The 19,378-nt window shown below is 38.5% G+C and overlaps 2 protein-coding genes across 2 annotated transcripts in view; one reads left to right on the top strand and one right to left on the bottom strand.

Annotated features, from left to right (window-relative positions):
- Nucleotides 1–19,378, bottom strand: part of LOC123756003 (uncharacterized) — a 490,424-nt gene that overhangs the window by 237,079 nt on the left and 233,967 nt on the right. The gene's annotated exons all lie outside the window — the stretch shown is intronic.
- On the top strand, nt 16,600–17,052 carry LOC123756002 (balbiani ring protein 1-like). Its single transcript, XM_045739016.1, has one exon. The coding sequence runs from the start codon at nt 16,600–16,602 to the stop codon at nt 17,050–17,052; it is 453 nt and encodes a 150-aa protein (XP_045594972.1).

Below are 19,378 nucleotides of genomic sequence, written 5' to 3'. Positions count from 1 at the left end.
GGTGAATTAGTTGTTCGAATTTCTTTATCTTTCGGTCGAAATATATGTAAAGTTATTGGAGCTGAAGTAGGTAAAGCCTATGATATTTTTATTATGAATAAACTACCTAATAACAGGATAACTGTACAAGATACATGCTATTATCATCCTAGGCCAGGAGGCCGTATAGATTTCTTGTGTGTATATCGTGATAAGGTGCAGCCCACCATGTTTGGTAATCAGATTGTAAATATCTTGGATGTTATTTCGTTTCAAAGTAATGTAACACACAAGAAATTATATAAACCTTTAAATACGACTAATATTGATGGCATCAGTATTAAATTAACAGATCAAGATGGGGAGCCTGTATATTTTGAAAAGGAAGGATGTACGATTGCAGTATTACATATTAGACCCGTGGATATATAATGGTAAGAGTAGAGGATATTCATCAGTACAGATCAGTAATCATCTGTCTGTGGGAGATACAGTATGGCTTGCCTTATCTAATCGTATTTCAAAGTTCAAAAGAGGTTTTCATCAACAGAACACTAAGGAAATATTTACTATTGCTCAAATTGATACTAAAGAACCTGTGCCTTTATATTATCTAAAGGACTTAAATAATAGACTTATAGAAGGCGGATTTTATAAAGAGGAGCTGACTCCCACCTACTTGTCAGATACATTTGAAATTGAGAGAATTATAAGCAAACGTAAAGTTGGTAATACTACTTTATATAAAGTTAGATACGTCGGTTACGACAGTTCATTTGGTCAGTGGGTGAATTCAGATGACGTGAAGAAACAGCCCTTAGAAAGTATCGTGGATTTATCGAACTATTAGCTAGATTAGGTTATAATTCTAGGAAAAAGTTAATTATGACTCTTAAAAAGGAACATATACTTTGCTTATCTGAAATATTTAATAATTTCTTAAAAAATAAAATTGAAGTTGGGAAGCCTATTTTAAAGAGACTTTCTAAATATAGAGCTCTACTCCATACATTAGCCTGTAAGAAGAAGGCTATTTCACTCAAGAAAAACATATTAACAAGTAAAAGAGGAGGTAATTTATTGGGCATTTTACTTCCCATAGCTATAAATTTTATTTCAAGGCTATTTAATAAGGAATAATGAAAGAATTCTATCTTGTACCACGAAAAGCTATTGATCAACAAAAGCCTACGGCAGTAAGTGTTGAGAAGCCTACGACGACAGTGAGAACAAATCTTGTTATACAACACTTAATAGACTTAAGATTAAAGCTTAAGGATTATGATTTTGCAGTCTCCCTGTTAAATTATTTTAATACAACTGGACTTGTAAAGTGGGATGAGGAAGGGAACATTACATCACTAGTTACTGGGATCAATATTGTTGTAGATGTTATAGGCAGGATATGCACTCCGAAATTGTTATTCCCAGAAGATAAATTGCCCATAGCAAAGTTGTTTTTTTCTTTGACCTCTACACCTAAGAATTTATTTAGAAATGTAGATGCGAAAAATCAAGTGTTTTCTCCTCCGAGTTTGAAGAGGAAGATCAAGGCTGGAGATGAAGGAGAGTCTACCTGGATACCATATTAAGGTGAGTTTCTGTTTATTTTTATCATTTACTATTAGTCTACAGGATGGATAGTTACGTTATATATGCAGCGAGTAACTCTGATACTGATGCATTTAAAAACAATGCTCCCAATGCTTTTGAAAATAGATTACATAATCAGCTGCCTTTAGACCCGAATAAAGCTTATGAAGTGTGCCTGAAGAATATATTCCTGCCTCCATCTTATTTCTCTGGTATGAGCAATGACCCAGAAAGTCTTATTTCAGTTCAACTTCTAGTGTCTAATAAAAATTTATCTGATTTGAGTACGATGAATACATCTTTCACTTTAAAGTCAGATATTTTAGCCAGTGATAATTGCATAGAGCTAACGACTATTTTAAATAGAGAAATTTCAACTATATTTTCAAAAGGTTCACTGAGTTTTATAGGACCCGTACCTAATTATAATTTCCCAGACCATGGGGACGTTTATATGAAATATGATTCGAGTATTAATCGAATTAAGTTTAATGCAGCATTTAGTGAGAAGTTGTTAAAATTATTTATTACAAAGGATGGTAAATTAGTTGTTCGAATTTCTTTATCTTTCGGTCGAAATATATGTAAAGTTATTGGAGCTGAAGTAGGTAAAGCCTATGATATTTTTATTATGAATAAACTACCTAATAACAGGATAACTGTACAAGATACATGCTATTATCATCCTAGGCCAGGAGGCCATATAGATTTCTTGTGTGTATATCGTGATAAGGTGCAGCCCACCATGTTTGGTAATCAGATTGTAAATATCTTGGATGTTATTTCGTTTCAAAGTAATGTAACACACAGGAAATTATATAAACCTTTAAATACTACTAATATTGATGGCATCAGTATTAAATTAACAGATCAAGATGGGTAGCCTGTATATTTTGAAAAGGAAGGATGTACGATTGCAGTATTACATATTAGACCCGTGGATATATAATGGTAAGAGTAGAGGGTAATCATCAGTACAGATCAGTAATCATCTGTCTGTGGGAGATACAGTATGGCTTGCCTTATCTAATCGTATTTCAAAGTTCAAAAGAGGTTTTCATCAACAAAACACTAAGGAAATATTTACTATTGCTCTAATTGATACTAAACAACCTGTGCCTTTATATTATCTAAAGGACTTAAATAATAGACTTATAGAAGGCGGATTTTATAAAGAGGAGCTGACTCCCACCTACTTGTCAGATACATTTGAAATTGAGAGAATTATAAGCAAACGTAAAGTTGGTAATACTACTTTATATAAAGATAGATACGTCGGTTATGACAGTTCATTTGATCAGTGGGTGAATTCAGATGACGTGAAGAAACTATGAAGAAAATGCCCTTAATTAGCAAGTATCGTGGATTTATCGAACTATTAGCTAGATTAGGTTATAATTCTAGGAAAAAGTTAATTAAGACTCTTAAAAAGGAACATATACTTTGCTTATCTGAAATATTTAATAATTTCTTAAAAAATAAAATTGAAGTTGGGAAGCCTATTTTAAAGAGACTTTCTAAATATAGAGCTCTACTCCATACATTAGCCTGTAAGAAGAAGGCTATTTCACTCAAGAAAGACATATTAACGAGTAAAAGATGAGGTAATTTATTGGGCATTTTACTTCCCATAGCTATAAATTTTATTTCAAGGCTATTTAATAAGGAATAATGAAAGAATTCAATCTTGTACCACGAAAAGCTATTGATCAACAGAAGCCTACGGCAGTAAGTGTTGAGAAGCCTACAACGACAGTGAGAACAAATCTTGTTATACAACACTTGATAGACTTAAGATTAAAGCTTAAGGATTGTGATTTTGCAGTCTCCCTGTTAAATTATTTTAATACAACTGGACTTGTAAAGTGGGATGAGGAAGGGAACATTACATCACCAGTTACTGGGATCAATATTGTTGTAGATGTTATAGGCAGGATATGCACTCCGAAATTGTTATTCCCAGAAGATAAATTGCGCATAGCAAAGTTGTTTTTTTCTTTGACCTCTACACCTAAGAATTTATTTAGAAATGTTGATGCGAAAAATCATGTGTTTTCTCCTCCGAGTTTGAAGAGGAAGATCAAGGCTGGAGATGAAGGAGAGTCTACCTGGATACCATATTAAGGTGAGTTTCTGTTTATTTTTATCATTTACTATTAGTCTACAGGATGGATAGTTACGTTATATATGCAGCGAGTAACTCTGATACTGATGTATTTAAAAACAATGCTCCCAATGCTTTTGAAAATAGATTACATAATCAGCTGCCTTTAGACCCGAATAAAGCTTATGAAGTGTGCCTGAAGAATATATTCCTGCCTCCATCTTATTTCTCTGTTATGAGGAATGATCCGGAAAGTCTTATTTCAGTTCAACTTCTAGTGTCTAATAAAAATTTATCTGATTTGAGTACGGTGAATACATCTTTCACTTTAAAGTCAGATATTTTAGCCAGTGATAATTGCATAGAGCTAACGACTATTTTAAATAGAAAATTTCAACTATATTTTCAAAAGGTTCACTGAGTTTTATATGACCCGTACTTTATTATAATTTCCCAGACCATGGGGACGTTTATATGAAATATGATTCGAGTATTAATCGAATCAAGTTTATTGCAGCATTTAGTGAGAAGTTGTTAAAATTATTTATTACAAAGGATGGTAAATTAGTTGTTCGAATTTCTTTATCTTTCGGTCGAAATATATGTAAAGTTATTGGAGCTGAAGTAGGTAAAGCCTATGATATTTTTATTATGAATAAACTACCTAATAACAGGATAACTGTACAAGATACTTGCTATTATCATCCTAGGCCAGGAGGCCGTATAGATTTCTTGTGTGTATATCGTGATAAGGTGCAGCCCACCATGTTTGGTAATCAGATTGTAAATATCTTGGATGTTATTTCGTTTCAAAGTAATGTAACACACAGGAAATTATATAAACCTTTAAATACTACTAATATTGATGGCATCAGTATTAAATTAACAGATCAAGATGGGGAGCCTGTATATTTTGAAAAGGAAGGATGTACGATTGCAGTATTACATATTAGACCCGTGGATATATAATGGTAAGAGTAGAGGATAATCATCAGTACAGATCAGTAATCATCTGTCTGTGGGAGATACAGTATGGCTTGCCTTATCTAATCGTATTTCAAAGTTCAAAAGAGGTTTTCATCAACAGAACACTAAGGAAATATTTACTATTGCTCAAATTGATACTAAACAACCTGTGCCTTTATATTATCTAAAGGACTTAAATAATAGACTTATAGAAGGCGGATTTTATAGAGAGGAGCTGACTCCCACCTACTTGTCAGATACATTTGAAATTGAGAGAATTATAAGCAAACGTAAAGTTGGTAATACTACTTTATATAAAGTTAGATACGTCGGTTACGACAGTTCATTTGATCAGTGGGTGAATTCAGATGACGTGAAGAAACTATGAAGAAGCAGCCCTTATTTAGCAATTATCGTGGATTTATCGAACTATTAGCTAGATTAGGTTATAATTCTAGGAAAAAGTTAATTAAGACTCTTAAAAAGGAACATATACTTAGCTTATCTGAAATATTTAATAATTTCTTAAAAAATAAAATTGAAGTTGGGAAGCCTATTTTAAAGAGACTTTCTAAATATAGAGCTCTACTCCATACATTAGCCTGTAAGAAGAAGGCTATTTCACTCAAGAAAGACATATTAACGAGTAAAAGAGGAGGTAATTTATTGGGCATTTTACTTCCCATAGCTATAAATTTTATTTCAAGGATATTTAATAAGGAATAATGAAAGAATTCTATCTTGTACCACGAAAAGCTATTGATCAACAGAAGCCTACGGCAGTAAGTGTTGAGAAGCCTACGACGACAGTGAGAACAAATCCTGTTATACAACACTTGATAGACTTAAGATTAAAGCTTAAGGATTATGATTTTGCAGTCTCCCTGTTAAATTATTTTAATACAACTGGACCTGTAAAGTGGGATGAGGAAGGGAACATTACATCACCAGTTACTGGGATCAATATTGTTGATGATGTTATAGGCAGGATATGCACTCCGAAATTGTTATTCCCAGAAGATAAATTGCCCATAGCAAAGTTGTTTTTTTCTTTGACCTCTACACCTAAGAATTTATTTAGAAATGTAGATGCGAAAAATCAAGTGTTTTCTCCGAGTTTGAAGAGGAAGATCAAGGCTGGAGATGAAGGAGAGTCTACCTGGATACCATATTAAGGTGAGTTTCTGTTTATTTTTATCATTTACTATTAGTCTACAGGATGGATAGTTACGTTATATATGCAGCGAGTAACTCTGATACTGATGTATTTAAAAACAATGCTCCCAATGCTTTTGAAAATAGATTACATAATCAGCTGTCTTTAGACCCGAATAAAGCTTATGAAGTGTGCCTGAAGAATATATTCCTGCCTCCATCTTATTTCTCTGTTATGAGGAATGACCTGGAAAGTCTTATTTCAGTTCAACTTCTAGTGTCTAATAAAAATTTATCTGATTTGAGTACGGTGAATAGATCTTTCACTTTAAAGTCAGATATTTTAGCCAGTGATAATTGCATAGAGATAACGACTATTTTAAATAGAGAAATTTCAACTATATTTTCAAAAGGTTCACTGAGTTTTATAGGACCCGTACTTAATTATAATTTCCCAGACCATGGGGGACGTTTATATGAAATATGATTCGAGTATTAATCGAATTAAGTTTAATGCAGCATTTAGTGAGAAGTTGTTAAAATTATTTATTACAAAGGATGGTAAATTAGTTGTTCGAATTTCTTTATCTTTCGGTCGAAATATATGTAAAGTTATTGGAGCTGAAGTAGGTAAAGCCTATGATATTTTTATTATGAATAAACTACCTAATAACAGGATAACTGTACAAGATACATGCTATTATCATCCTAGGCCAGGAGGCCGTATAGATTTCTTGTTTGTATATTGTGATAAGGTGCAGCCCACCATGTTTGGTAATCAGATTGTAAATATCTTGGATGTTATTTCGTTTCAAAGTAATGTAACACACAGAAAATTATATAAACCTTTAAATACGACTAATATTGATGGCATCAGTATTAAATTAACAGATCAAGATGGGGAGCCTGTATATTTTGAAAAGGAAGAATGTACGATTGCAGTATTACATATTAGACTGTGGATATATAATGGTAAGAGTAGAGGGAGTTCATCATTCTCTCCTGGCACGTTTAAACATGAGGGTCGGGTTTGTACAGATGTCTGTTGACGAGGTAGGGCGATTTATCGCACCTCGAGGGAAGAGAGGTGGAGCACTGGGCGATATTACTGTTTTTGATAGAAGACATTTAAGAGGAGGTGGATTATTAAGTTTCTTAACTGGTCTAGCTCGTAGAGCAAGTCCTATCCTATTAAAAACTATTATGCCAGCAGCATTGACAATGGGACAGAATGTTTTGCAGGATATAAATGCAGGCCAAGTTACTTTGAAAGATTCAATTAGAAAACGCGGTATGGAAACATTGAAAAGTATAGGTCCTAAATTGATAGCAGGTGGCCGAATAACGAAAAGACCTGCCTATATAAAGAAAATGGATAGATATAAAGACGTATTTTCATAAAACAGTACTAGTTGTATGCTAGACGCAGACATGATGAGTGTAAATGCTCGTAGTGCAGCATTGCAAGTTCCTTTAGAAAATTATACAGCTGCTATAAGCGTTGGTTTTCCTAAAGTTAGTATGCATAGAATGGTTGAAAGTACGATATTTTCAAGACAGACACAAGATATTTTACCTGTGAATTCAAGTATTAACAATAAATTTAAAGATTCTTATACTGAATTCCGTATCCCAGGAGTTAAGGGTCAATTTATTGATCTTTCGAGCTTGACGCTAGAACTGATGGTTGAATTAACGGGACCTGACGGAATTACGGCTTTAGCGGATATTAAAAATGCATCAATAGTTAATGGTTTGTCCCAGACAATGTTTAAAGCTGTAACTGTTTATTTAAATGAGCAAGTGGTGGAAACTAATTCACTATTTTCATATTTATCATATGTAAAGCTAATGACAACGCTTTCTGAATGTAAAGCTGAAAGATTTAAAGAACTAACGTATTTCTATAATGATGTTTTTCCTGAAAAATATGATGCAGATTATTTTAAGAATGCCTCAGAAGACCTTAAATCTAGATTTGTAAAGTTAAAAACTGAGGGAGTAAATTGTTGCTTTAAACTGCTATTGGACATTACAACTTTGAGCGAATATGTTTTGGATGGAATTGATATTCGTTTGAGATTAGAACTTAACAGTGATCCGTGGGTTATAAACAGTATTGAATCTGGATACAAGTTTAACATAAAACTAGCTAGAATGTGGATTTATCGGATAACTCCATTCGCATCTGGATTGGAGGCTATTAATAGAGCTCTGGCTGAACAAAATACGCCAGTTACATATACGTTTGATAAGACACTCCACAAGACATTCATTCTTGGGAATGGGCAGCAGAGATTAAGTATTGACCAGCCATGGGGGAGCATTATCCCAGATAAATTATTTATTATGATGACATATATGGAAGCAATATCCGGAGCGTATACGCTTAATCCACTTTATTTCGATCACTGCAATTTATCTAATGTATATATTACACGCGATGGGACAAACTTATTTAATATAACTTGCAAGTTCCCGAATAAATGTTCGAAACTATACTACGAGACTCAAAATACAGTAGGCTTTAACGCTTGTAATACCTTGACATATAATTCATTTATAAAAGGAAGAACGTTACTGGCATTTAGCCTAACGCCTGAGAAATTGAGAGATACCCTTCCTATAGAGGCTTCGGGCAACCTGAGAATCACCTTAGAATTTGCTGTTCCAGTGAAATCAAATAAAGTTATTATTTTATTCGGAAATACAACGGGAGTATTGAGAATTTATTCTGATAGGCGAGTTATGTGTGATACAAGAGCATGAACCGCAAACAAATTAATACGGCATTGAACAATATGACGGGTAGTAAAGCTGAATATATTGGATGCTATTTAGCGACGGATATATATAGAATAATGAAACAAATACGGGATAGTCCGATTATGTTTATAATAAATACCTTAGGAAGAGACTCTAAGGAAGTAATGGGCCACTGGATTGCTGTATATAAATCTAAACGGAAAATAGTTATACTAGATTCATATGGAATAAATGTGTATTCGCCCTACATTTCGGAGTTTTTAAATTATTATAAAGACTGTGATGTATACACGTTTACAGAGCGACTTCAGAGCTTAAATACATACGTATGTGGGCTATTTGCGATGTTTTTCTGTTACCATCTTTCAAACAAGGATCTAAAAACTGCATTAAAGCTATTTGAAACTAGTTATACTTACGGAGATTATATGCAGAATGATAGGAACGTAATGAGGCTATCTTATGCTTTATTTAAAAATATGCCGAGCTGCTATGAAACGCTGTGTTATGATAAGAGCGATATTTGTTGGAAAATGTGCTTGGAGACGACTGGCTGAATGAGGATATAACAAATTATCTAACGGAAAATGGTGAGTACATTTGTTTCGAGGTTTTATGTGTCTGATAAATATTGTACATGTGTAAACGCTATCTAAAACTGATATTCTTTATTTACAGAGATGAGGAGTGAATAGGATGGATATTATACAAGCGGATTGAGGAGTGTGCTTCTTAGAACTTCAGGATAAATGAGTCGTTTATTATAAATTGTGTAAACTAAAATTAGATGACTAAATAAATTATAAATAAATAAATATGTTTTATTAACGCCTAATGTATATATATAAATTATTACGGTGGTGAACGCTGACAATGACTGGTAGATGACAGGGCAGGTAATCAGGTGATGATCGCCTCGGGACATGTGGCCGGTGCCAGCTTAGATAGGCTCGGAGGCAGCTTCAGTATTAAAGGTTACATTGAGATGCCTCGGTTGATTTGTGTAAAACTGACTGGTTAATGAAAAAGGAACAAACATTACGATGTCAGAAAATAGCTGTAAGGAATTACGAAGAAAGAACAATATGAAAGGAGAGAGGGTACTGTAACAGGTAGGTAGAGGGGGGAGGGACGGTCCAGATATTATGGAGAAGATAAGATTAAGGAGGTGACCTGAAGGCAGCGTTTGGCTGGCGGCGTAAGGTAAACACAGGTGAGGCGAGAGATTGTGAGGTAAGGGGGGAGGGAGGGGGTGTGAGGTATGAGCGGAAGATGCAGGGGGAAGGGAAGGCAGGGAAATGATTCAGTTATATAGCAATATACTAGTCTCTAAGTAAGAATCCTACTTAAATGTATAAGGCCTAAATATCTGTTTATTATTGGTAGGAACTCTGAAAAATTCTCCCATAAGAACTTTAACAAACTCGTATGACAATATTTTTATCATAAGAACTTTTAACAACCTTCTAAAATCTCAGAAATTATTTTTCTCATAAGAAACCTCTAACTCTAAATCGGCCCCTTTCGCCATGAATTTTCCCCATAAGAAACCTTTAACTCCAAATCGGCCCCTTTCGCCATGAATTTTCCCCATAAGAAACCTTCAACTCCAAATCGGCCCCTTTCGCCTTGAATATTCCCCATAAGAAACCTTTAACTCCAAATCGGCCCCTTTTTCCCCAGAAAAAAAGGGCCCATACGTTGTCATCCACACAACTTGTATGTGAGTGTGTGTGTGTGTGTGTGTGTACTCACCTAGTTGTACTTAACTAGTTGTGCTTGCAGGGGTTGAGCTCTGGCTATTTGGTCCCGCCTCTCAACCGTCAATCAACAGGTGTACAGGTTCCTGAGCCTATTGGGCTCTATCATATCTACACTTTAAACTGTGTATGGAGTCAGCCTCCACCACAATACTTCCTAATGCATTCCATTTCTCAACCACTCTGGCACTAAAAAAGTTCTTTCTAATATCTCTGTGGCTCATTTGGGCACTCAGTTTCTACCTGTGTCCCCTAGTGCGTGTGCCCGTTGTGTTAAATAGCCTGTCTTTATCAACCCTGTCGATTCCCTTGAGAATCTTGAATGTGATGATCATGTCCCCCCTAACTCTTCTGTCTCCCAGTGAAGTGAGGTTCAATTCCCGTAGTCTCTCTTCGTAGCTCATACCTCTCAGCTCGGGTACTAGTCTTGTGGCAAACCTTTGAACCTTTTCCAGTTTAGTCTTATGCTTGACTAGATATGGACTCCATGCTGGAGCCGCATACTCCAGGATTGGTCTGACATATGTGGTATATAATGTTCTGAAAGATTCCTTACACAAGTTTCTAAAGGCCGTTCTTATGTTAGCCAACCTGGCATATGCTGCTGATGTTATCCTCTTGATATGAGCTTCAGGGGACAGGTCTGGCGTGATATCAACCCCCAGGTCTTTCTCTCTCTCTGACTCCTGAAGTATTTCATCTCCCAAGTGTTACCTTGTATCTGGTCTCCTGCTTCCTACCCCTATCTTCATTACATTACATTTGCTTGGGTTAAACTCTAACAGTAATTTGTTCGACCATTCCTGCAGCTTGTCCAGGTCTTCTTGAAGCCTCAAGCTGTCCTCCTCTGTCTTAATCCTTCTCATAATTTTGGCGTCGTCAGCAAACATTGAGAGGAATGAGTCTATACTCTCTGGGAGATCATTTACGTATATCAGAAACAGGATAGATCCAAGTACAGAGCCCTGTGGGACTCCACTGGTGACTTCACGCCAGTCTGAGGTCTCACCCCTCACTGTAACTCTCTGCTTCCAATTGCTTAGGTACTCCTTTATCCATTGGAGCGCCCTACCAGTTACTCCTGCCTGTTTCTCCAGCTTATGCATTAACCTTTTATGGGGTACTGTGTCAAAAGCTTTCCGACAGTCCAAAAAATTGCAGTCCGCCCATCCTTCTCTTTCTTGCTTAATCTTTGTCATCTGATCGTAGAATTCTATCAAGCCTGTAAGGCAAGATTTACCTTCCCTGAACCCATGTTGATGGGTTGTCACGAAGTCTCTTCTCTCCAGATGTGTTACTAGGTTTTTTCTCACAATCTTCTCCATCACCTTGCATGGTATACAAGTTAAGGACACTGGCCTGTAGTTTAGTGCCTCTTGTCTGTCACCCTTTTTAAATATTGGTACTACATTAGCAGTCTTCCATATTTCTGGTAGGTCTCCCGTTTCCAGTGACCTACTATACACTATGGAGAGTGGCAAGCAAAGTGCTCCTGCACACTCTTTCAATACCCATGGTGAGATTCCATCCGGCCCAACAGCTTTTCTCACATCCAGCTCCAATAGGTGCTTCTTGACCTCATCTCTGGTAATTTCGAACCTTTCCAAGGTCACCTGGTTTGCTGCCACCTCTACTAGCGCCGTGACTTCTCCCTGTTCTATTGTAAAGACCTCCTGGAACCTTTTGTTGAGTTCTTCACACACCTCTTTGTCATTCTCTGTGTACCTGTCCTCGCCCACCCTAAGTTTCATCACCTGTTCCTTCACTGTTGTCTTCCTCCTGATGTGACTGTGTAGTAGCTTTGATTCGGTCTTGACTTTATTGGCTATATCATTTTCATACCTTTTCTCAGCTGCTCTTCTCACACTAACATACTCGTTCCTGGTTCTCTGGTATCTCTCTCTACTTTCTGGTGTTCTGTTATTACGGAAGTTCCTCTGTGTGTGTGTGTGTGTGTGCGTGTGTGTGTGTGTGTGTGTGTGTGTGTGTGTGTGTGTGTGTGTGTGTGTGTGTGTGTGTGTGTGTGTGTGTGTGTGTGTGTGTGTGTGTGTGTGTGTGTGTGTGTGTGTGTACTCACCTATACTCACCTATATGTGCTTGCAGAATCGAGCATTGACTCTTGGATCCCGCCTTTCTAGCTATAGGTTGTTTACAGCAATGACTCCTGTCCCATTTCCCTATCATACCTAGTTTTAAAAGTATGAATAGTATTTGCTTCCACAACCTGTTCCCCAAGTGCATTCCATTTTTCTACTACTCTCACGCTAAAAGAAAACTTCCTAACATCTCTGTGACTCATCTGAGTTTCCAGTTTCCACCCATGTCCCCTCGTTCTGCTATTATTACGTGTGAACATTTCATCTATTTCCACTTTGTCAATTCCCCTGAGTATTTTATATGTCCCTATCATATCTCCTCTCTCCCTTCTTTTCTCTAGTGTCGTTAGGTTCAGTTCCTTCAGCCGCTCTACATATCCCATCCCTCGTAACTCTGGGACAAGCCTCGTCGCAAACCTCTGAACCTTCTCCAGTTTCTTTATGTGTTTCTTCAGGTGGGGGCTCCATGATGGCGCGGCATACTCTAAGACGGGTCTCACGTAGGCAGTGTAAAGTGCCCTAAAAGCTTCCTCGTTTAGGTTTCTGAATGAAGTTCTAATTTTCGCCAGTGTAGAGTACGCTGCTGTCGTTATCCTATTTATATGTGCCTCAGGAGTTAGATTAGGTGTCACATCCACTCCCAGGTCTCTTTCTCGAATCGTTACAGGTAGGCTGTTCCCCTTCATTGTGTACTGTCCCTTTGGTCTCCTGTCACCTGATCCCATTTCCATAACTTTACATTTACTGGTGTTAAACTCCAGTAGCCATTTCCCTGACCATCTCTGCAGCCTGTTTAAGTCCTCTTGGAGGATCCTACAATCCTCGTCTGTCACAACTCTTCTCATTAATTTTGCGTCATCTGCAAACATTGACATGTATGACTCCACTCCTGTAAACATATCATTTACGTAAATTAGAAAGAGGATTGGTCCCAGCACCGATCCTTGAGGTACTCCACTTGTTACTGTTCGCCAGTCCGACTTTTCGCCCCTTACCATTACCCTCTGGCTCCTTCCTGTTAGGTAGTTCTTCACCCATACTAGGGCCTTTCCGCTTACTCCTGCCTGCCTCTCAAGTTTGTATAGCAGTCTCATGTGCGGTACCGTACAGTCTCGTGTGTGTGTGTGTGTGTGTGTGTGTGTGTGTGTGTGTGTGTGTGTGTGTGTGTGTGTGTGTGTGTGTGTGTGTGTGTGTGTGTGTGTGTGTGTGTGTGTGTGTGTGTGTGTGTGTGTGTGTGTGTGTGTGTGTGTGTGTGTGTGTGTGTGTGTGTGTGTGTGTGTGTGTGTGTGTGTGTGTGTGTGCGTGCGTGTGTGTGTGTAGGTGTGTCCAGGCCCATAAATCTTCTCTGCTTGAAATATTCACTATCCTGAGAGCTGCAGCAGTTCATCTGGCTCACAGCGGCAGAGCTCCACATGCTGCCAACGTCGTATCAGCAAGTCTGAAGAACACGCACTCACTCAAGTGCTGTCAGGAGTACACGTATAGCTCTAGTTAGGAACGAGTACAGGAGATGCTTTTTCACCCATAGGTTTGTAAACCCATGGAACTGCCTACCCGCCGAAGCCTTAACAGCCAACTTTAAATTCCATAATTAAACTTGAAAAGATTATGAGGGCAAATGGGGGAGGAGACCTTTGACAAGCCACCGGCTTCCAGTACTGTGGGAGACGGTAACCTGACCCGTCCTTCCCAGACCAGTGGTACTTTTTTTTTTATTATTATTATTTTCTACCACAGACGTGGTCACATATTTACAATGCTAACCAGCATATAGACATTTTCTTCTGTCCTCCATGGACAGGGTTAGAGAAGTGTTAAACATATAGTTCAAGGGTTTATTGAACACTCAACCACAGAAGGTGATTCGGTGCTTTTAAAGTGCTAAGCTAACCTACATACGTAAATACATAGATACACAGATTTACGTATGCCCTACATAAAGTGTTCGATGTGTCTTTTACATAGTGTCATTAATGTACATTCACAAAGGTGAAATGTAATTCTGATCAGCTTCCATATATACTTTATACCCATACATATACATACACACACACATATACATACATATATACACACACATGCATTCACATACATTTGTCTGATATACTCTGACAGGGTGAGATAGCTGATAAAGAAACTAGTGTACAATTAAGCACTTAATCACTGAAGGTGATGAAGGTGCTTTTACAAGCTCAGGTTATATAGTTACATCATATATATACATTGTATGATTGATATATTACATGGTCAATCTTGGATACAAGTCCAATATATCATCAAGTGTTCCAGTACTCATATAGTAATTACAGAGTTCAGCATACCTTAGCCCAGGAGGGCGAAAGTCAGTCAGTATGGGACATTCTACAATATAATGTTAAAGAGAGTGCATGTTTTCTCTTTCACAAAGTTGACACATTGTGTACTCGACATTTGGGTTTTGAGAAAGCTGCCAGATACGTCTATATCCCAGGCGTATTCTGGCCACTATAACATCACATTGCCGGGTTCTTGTTCTATTAGTCCCATATGTGAATGTCTCCTCACGATATCTATCATAATATTTAATGCTACAACTTTTAGGTCTTTGTGAATTTGTTAGGTCGGTGAGATTTTCATTAGATATTTGTTTAAGTATTCTCTTCGTCACTGATAATGAAACACCCATATCAATTTCTACCACTGGTTTTCTGCAGGCTGTCTTAGCAAGCATATCAACAGAGTCATGACTTGAGATGCCAACATGTGATGGTATCCATAGGAATTTAATCTCAAATCTGTTTTCTTTGGCAGCTGAAACATTCATTCGAATATCACTGAGTATTTTCTGGGAGTCACTACTATGTGCGTTCAATGCCAGGAGTGCACTCTGCGAGTCACAGTATATAAGTCCACTGCCTTTGTCTTTTAAAAATTCAGTGGCAAGGTATATGCCTGCAAGTTCGGTTTGAGTTGTACTTGCCCAGTCATTGACGCTCTTCATTGCTGTATGTACGAGAGAAGATTGTTCAATTATGTTACATGCACATCCGGTACATCGTCCACCTTCTTCTACAGAGCCGTCGGTATAGCACTGATACACATCGTTACCCATACACATCGTTACCCATAGTACTCTGAGTACTTTCAGTGATGCTTTTCAGTGTTAACTGTTTTAATAATGTAGTGTGCACACTATCTTTCTTGGGCGCATTTACAAAATCAACTGATAGATCCCAGTTATCCCATGGAGTAATTGGCTGATTAATCATTAGTTGAGTTGGGTACATATTTAATATTTTGATGGAGTTGGCTACCTTGTAGAACCAATATACATAATCAGATTTCGTTCTTCTTCTATAGACCTCAGGTGAGTGTAGCATATTAGAACGTTTAGCTTGAAACTTCATGTGTTGTCTAGATCTACTCAATGCCTTCACGCCGAAAACTGTGCTAATAGACAAAATTCTCTCACTTATGGTAGGTAATTTTAACTCTGCTCTCATATTAACTATTCTCGTACTGGGGGAGACGGAGGTTGACAGACGCTAACCTTGCTTCTCCCTCTCACTCCCCCTTATGTAACAATCGTCTGGAAATATGTATTATATGTCTAGAACCATGTACCATGTCTATAACCATGTACCATGTATAGAACCATGTATAGAACCATGTACCATGTATAGAACCATGTATCATGTATAGAACCATGTACCATGTATAGAATATTTTACTTCCCTAAGTGAGCAGAAGAGTACACAAGTGGAAGGAGCATGTGTCCCGACACTCACCCGGGGCTACTGACGGCATGAAACTACCTCTTAAAACTACTTTGTGGTGGTTGACGATGTAGGTTAGTGGTGGATGGTGATTGCTGGTGGTAGTAGGATCGTTTTAGCGAAGGGTTCAGTAGCAGCCACTCAGATGAACGCACTATACGCGTTCACTGGAATGTTTGGGAAAGGTGAGGCTTTTGGGGTTCCAAACACCTCTCTCGGAGGCTGGCCTGGCAACACCAGTGTTCTCTGCCTCCAACACACCTCAAACTTCATCATGGTAACAACTTTACAACTCCCATAACTCACAATACTGGGTATTAACTTCGCCAAAATAATTCACAATAGCCTGAATTGACTTGATCAAAATAGGAGAAAGTTTTCAGCTCTCCACAGCTGTGAAGACAACAAGTGATTTTCCCAGCATCATGAAGCCTCGTCCTGAAGCTTACCCCAGCATCATGAAGCCTCGTCCTGAAGCTTACCCCAGCATCATGAAGCTCCGCCCTGAAGCTTACCCCAGCATCATGAAGCTCCGCCCTGAAGCTTACCCCAGCATCATGAAGCTCCGCCCTGAAGCTTACCCCAGCATCGTGAAGCCCCGTCCTGAAGCTTACCCCAGCATCATGAAGTCCCGACCTGAAGCTTACCCCAGCATCATGAAGCCTCGTACTGAAGCTTACCCCAGCATCATGAAGCCTCGTCCTGAAGCTTACCCCAGCATCATGAAGTCCCGCCCTGAAGCTTACCCCAGCATCATGAAGCCTCGTCCTGAAGCTTACCCCAGCATCATGAAGCCCCGTCCTGTAGCTTACCACAGCATCATGAAGCCTCGTCCTGAAGCTTACCCCAGCATCCTGAAGCTTACCCCAGCATCATGAAGCCTCGTCCTGAAGTTTACCCCAGCATCATGAAGCCCCGTCCTGTAGCTTACCCCAGCATCATGAAGCCTCGTCCTGAAGCTTACCCCAGCATCATGAAGCCTCGTCCTGAAGCTTCCATAGTACAATCAGAACGGCCTGATTGGCACACCACTTGTGAGAGCCTGGTGGGACTGAGTCTGGGAGTAATCTAAGGTGAAGGGAGTTACCTAAGGTGAAGCTTTACTGAAGTATATCAGATGATTTTATGGTCTTTAATGTTTGGCTTCTTTGTTTGACGGGCAAGAGTGTTTGTTTGACTGAAGGAAGCTCAGAGTGGATGATAAGAGCGAGTGAAAACATCAAATGTCAAACCACAATGAACGTCAAGATAGAGTGAACGTCAAAGAAAAGAGGAGAGAAGGTCAATGGGAAGAGAACATGAAAGAAGAGAGAACATGAGAGGTAAAGAGAACATGAAAACATAATTAACGTTAAATTAGAGTAATTAATTTACACTTTACAGTGCTACTCTCTGTGCTTGGGAAGAACCTGGAAAACGTTCTGTCTGTAAGAACGTAGAGAACGTCAAGACCATTGCATGGTTAGCTCGACTATCTGCAATTCTGCTCCGATAACAGAATGTCTGCTTCTTTGTTCGAGGTTGGGAGCCAGACGCTAGGGGCCAGTCTGACCAAACTTTGCAGGGTGACACGTGACTGTACGGGGAGTGCCATAGGGTGGCTGGGGTCGACCAAGTGCACTTCTTGATGATGGTCTGACCATGGATGATGGTCTGACCATGGATGAAGGTCTGACCATGGATGATGGTCTGACCATGGATGAAGGTCTGACCATGGATGATGGTCTGACCATGGATGATGGTCTGACCATGGATGAAGGTCTGACCATGGATGATGGTCTGACCATGGATGATGGTCTGACCATGGATGAAGGTCTGACCATGGATGATGGTCTGACCATGGATGATGGTCTGACCATGATGATGGTCTGACCATGGATGATGGTCTGACCATGGATGATAGTCTGACCATGGACGAAGGTCTGACCATGGATGATGGTCTGACCATGGATGATGGTCTGACCATGGATGATGGTCTGACCATGGATGTTCTACAATAACAGCAGAATACAGGGGGAATATCCTCCAGTATAGACGCGCGTGTGCGCGCCCGCACAACAAGTAGCAACTCAAGTGTTAACTTTTGACCAGGTAAGACAGGAAGAGTTATCCTCCATGGTCCAAGGGATTAGTGGCAGAGGTTAGACAAGATGGCCGGCGTCCACCTTGTGCTTAAATTCATCAGTTTAGAAGAATTCAGTTATTAAAGTAATGGGAATTAATGACGTCTTTTGATAAGTAACTATGTTAATTTAACGACAATTCAAGGTAAAGAGTTCACTCGTCGTCAAGTACAGACGAATATTAGGATGACACCATCCACGAGCTGGAAATATTACCAATGATCTTAAATTGTTAATTAATGTAAATTATGTAAATATGCAATATTCGATTAATTAATCAACCCGGTGCTCAAGTATCTAGGTACTAGAAGGTGAAGGGACGACGACGTTTCGGTCCGTCCTGGACCATTCTCAAGTCGATTGTGAGAATGGTCCAATTGAGTTGAGAATGGTTCAGGACGGACCGAAACGTCGTCGTCCCATCACCTTCTAGTGTGTGGTCAGGTCAAACTACTTCAGCCACGTTATTGTGACTCATCGCCTGCTCAAGTATCTAGGTAATTTTCCAGTTGTTATGAATAATGATTAGGTCACTTTCAGTGACCAGTGCATAATTAAGTTTTATTAATCATCTTTGAATAGTAATTTGACAACAAAGCCCAGGTGAGCCTCTCCGCTGGAGAGAGCAGTGTTGGTCAGTGTCGCGGTAAAGTGCTTACGAGTTGGTACTGTTCCTGTTAAATTCATTAATCACTGCCTCTATTTTAGGAAGAATTTCAGTTAGAAATAAATTCAGTATGAAGTGTTCATTTGTTTCATGACAATTACTTATGTTTTAATAAATCTTGTTTAAAATTTATGGTGTTTAGTGGAATTTCCCCCAGCATATATGTTATGTTCTTTTATTTCGGTAAGGTTTATTCACTCCCTTGTTTACCGTATAGACTCCTGTGAACTGTACAAGCATCCTATATTCTATTTTCAATATAAACCCTTTGGTTGAGTTAATCCTCACATTTAAAGTTAATCTCATCCCTCCTTTCCAACAATTGGGGATCCACATTCGGGGATCTAGGACTAATTGACGGTTTCCTGCTCCACCGTCAGTTAGAGGAATTAATCAGTAAAGATTTGAAGTCAG

This window comes from Procambarus clarkii, chromosome 43, assembly GCF_040958095.1.
Source record: "Procambarus clarkii isolate CNS0578487 chromosome 43, FALCON_Pclarkii_2.0, whole genome shotgun sequence".
Classification (NCBI taxonomy): Eukaryota; Metazoa; Arthropoda; class Malacostraca; order Decapoda; family Cambaridae; genus Procambarus; species Procambarus clarkii.
This window is presented reverse-complemented; position numbering and strand designations above follow the sequence as displayed.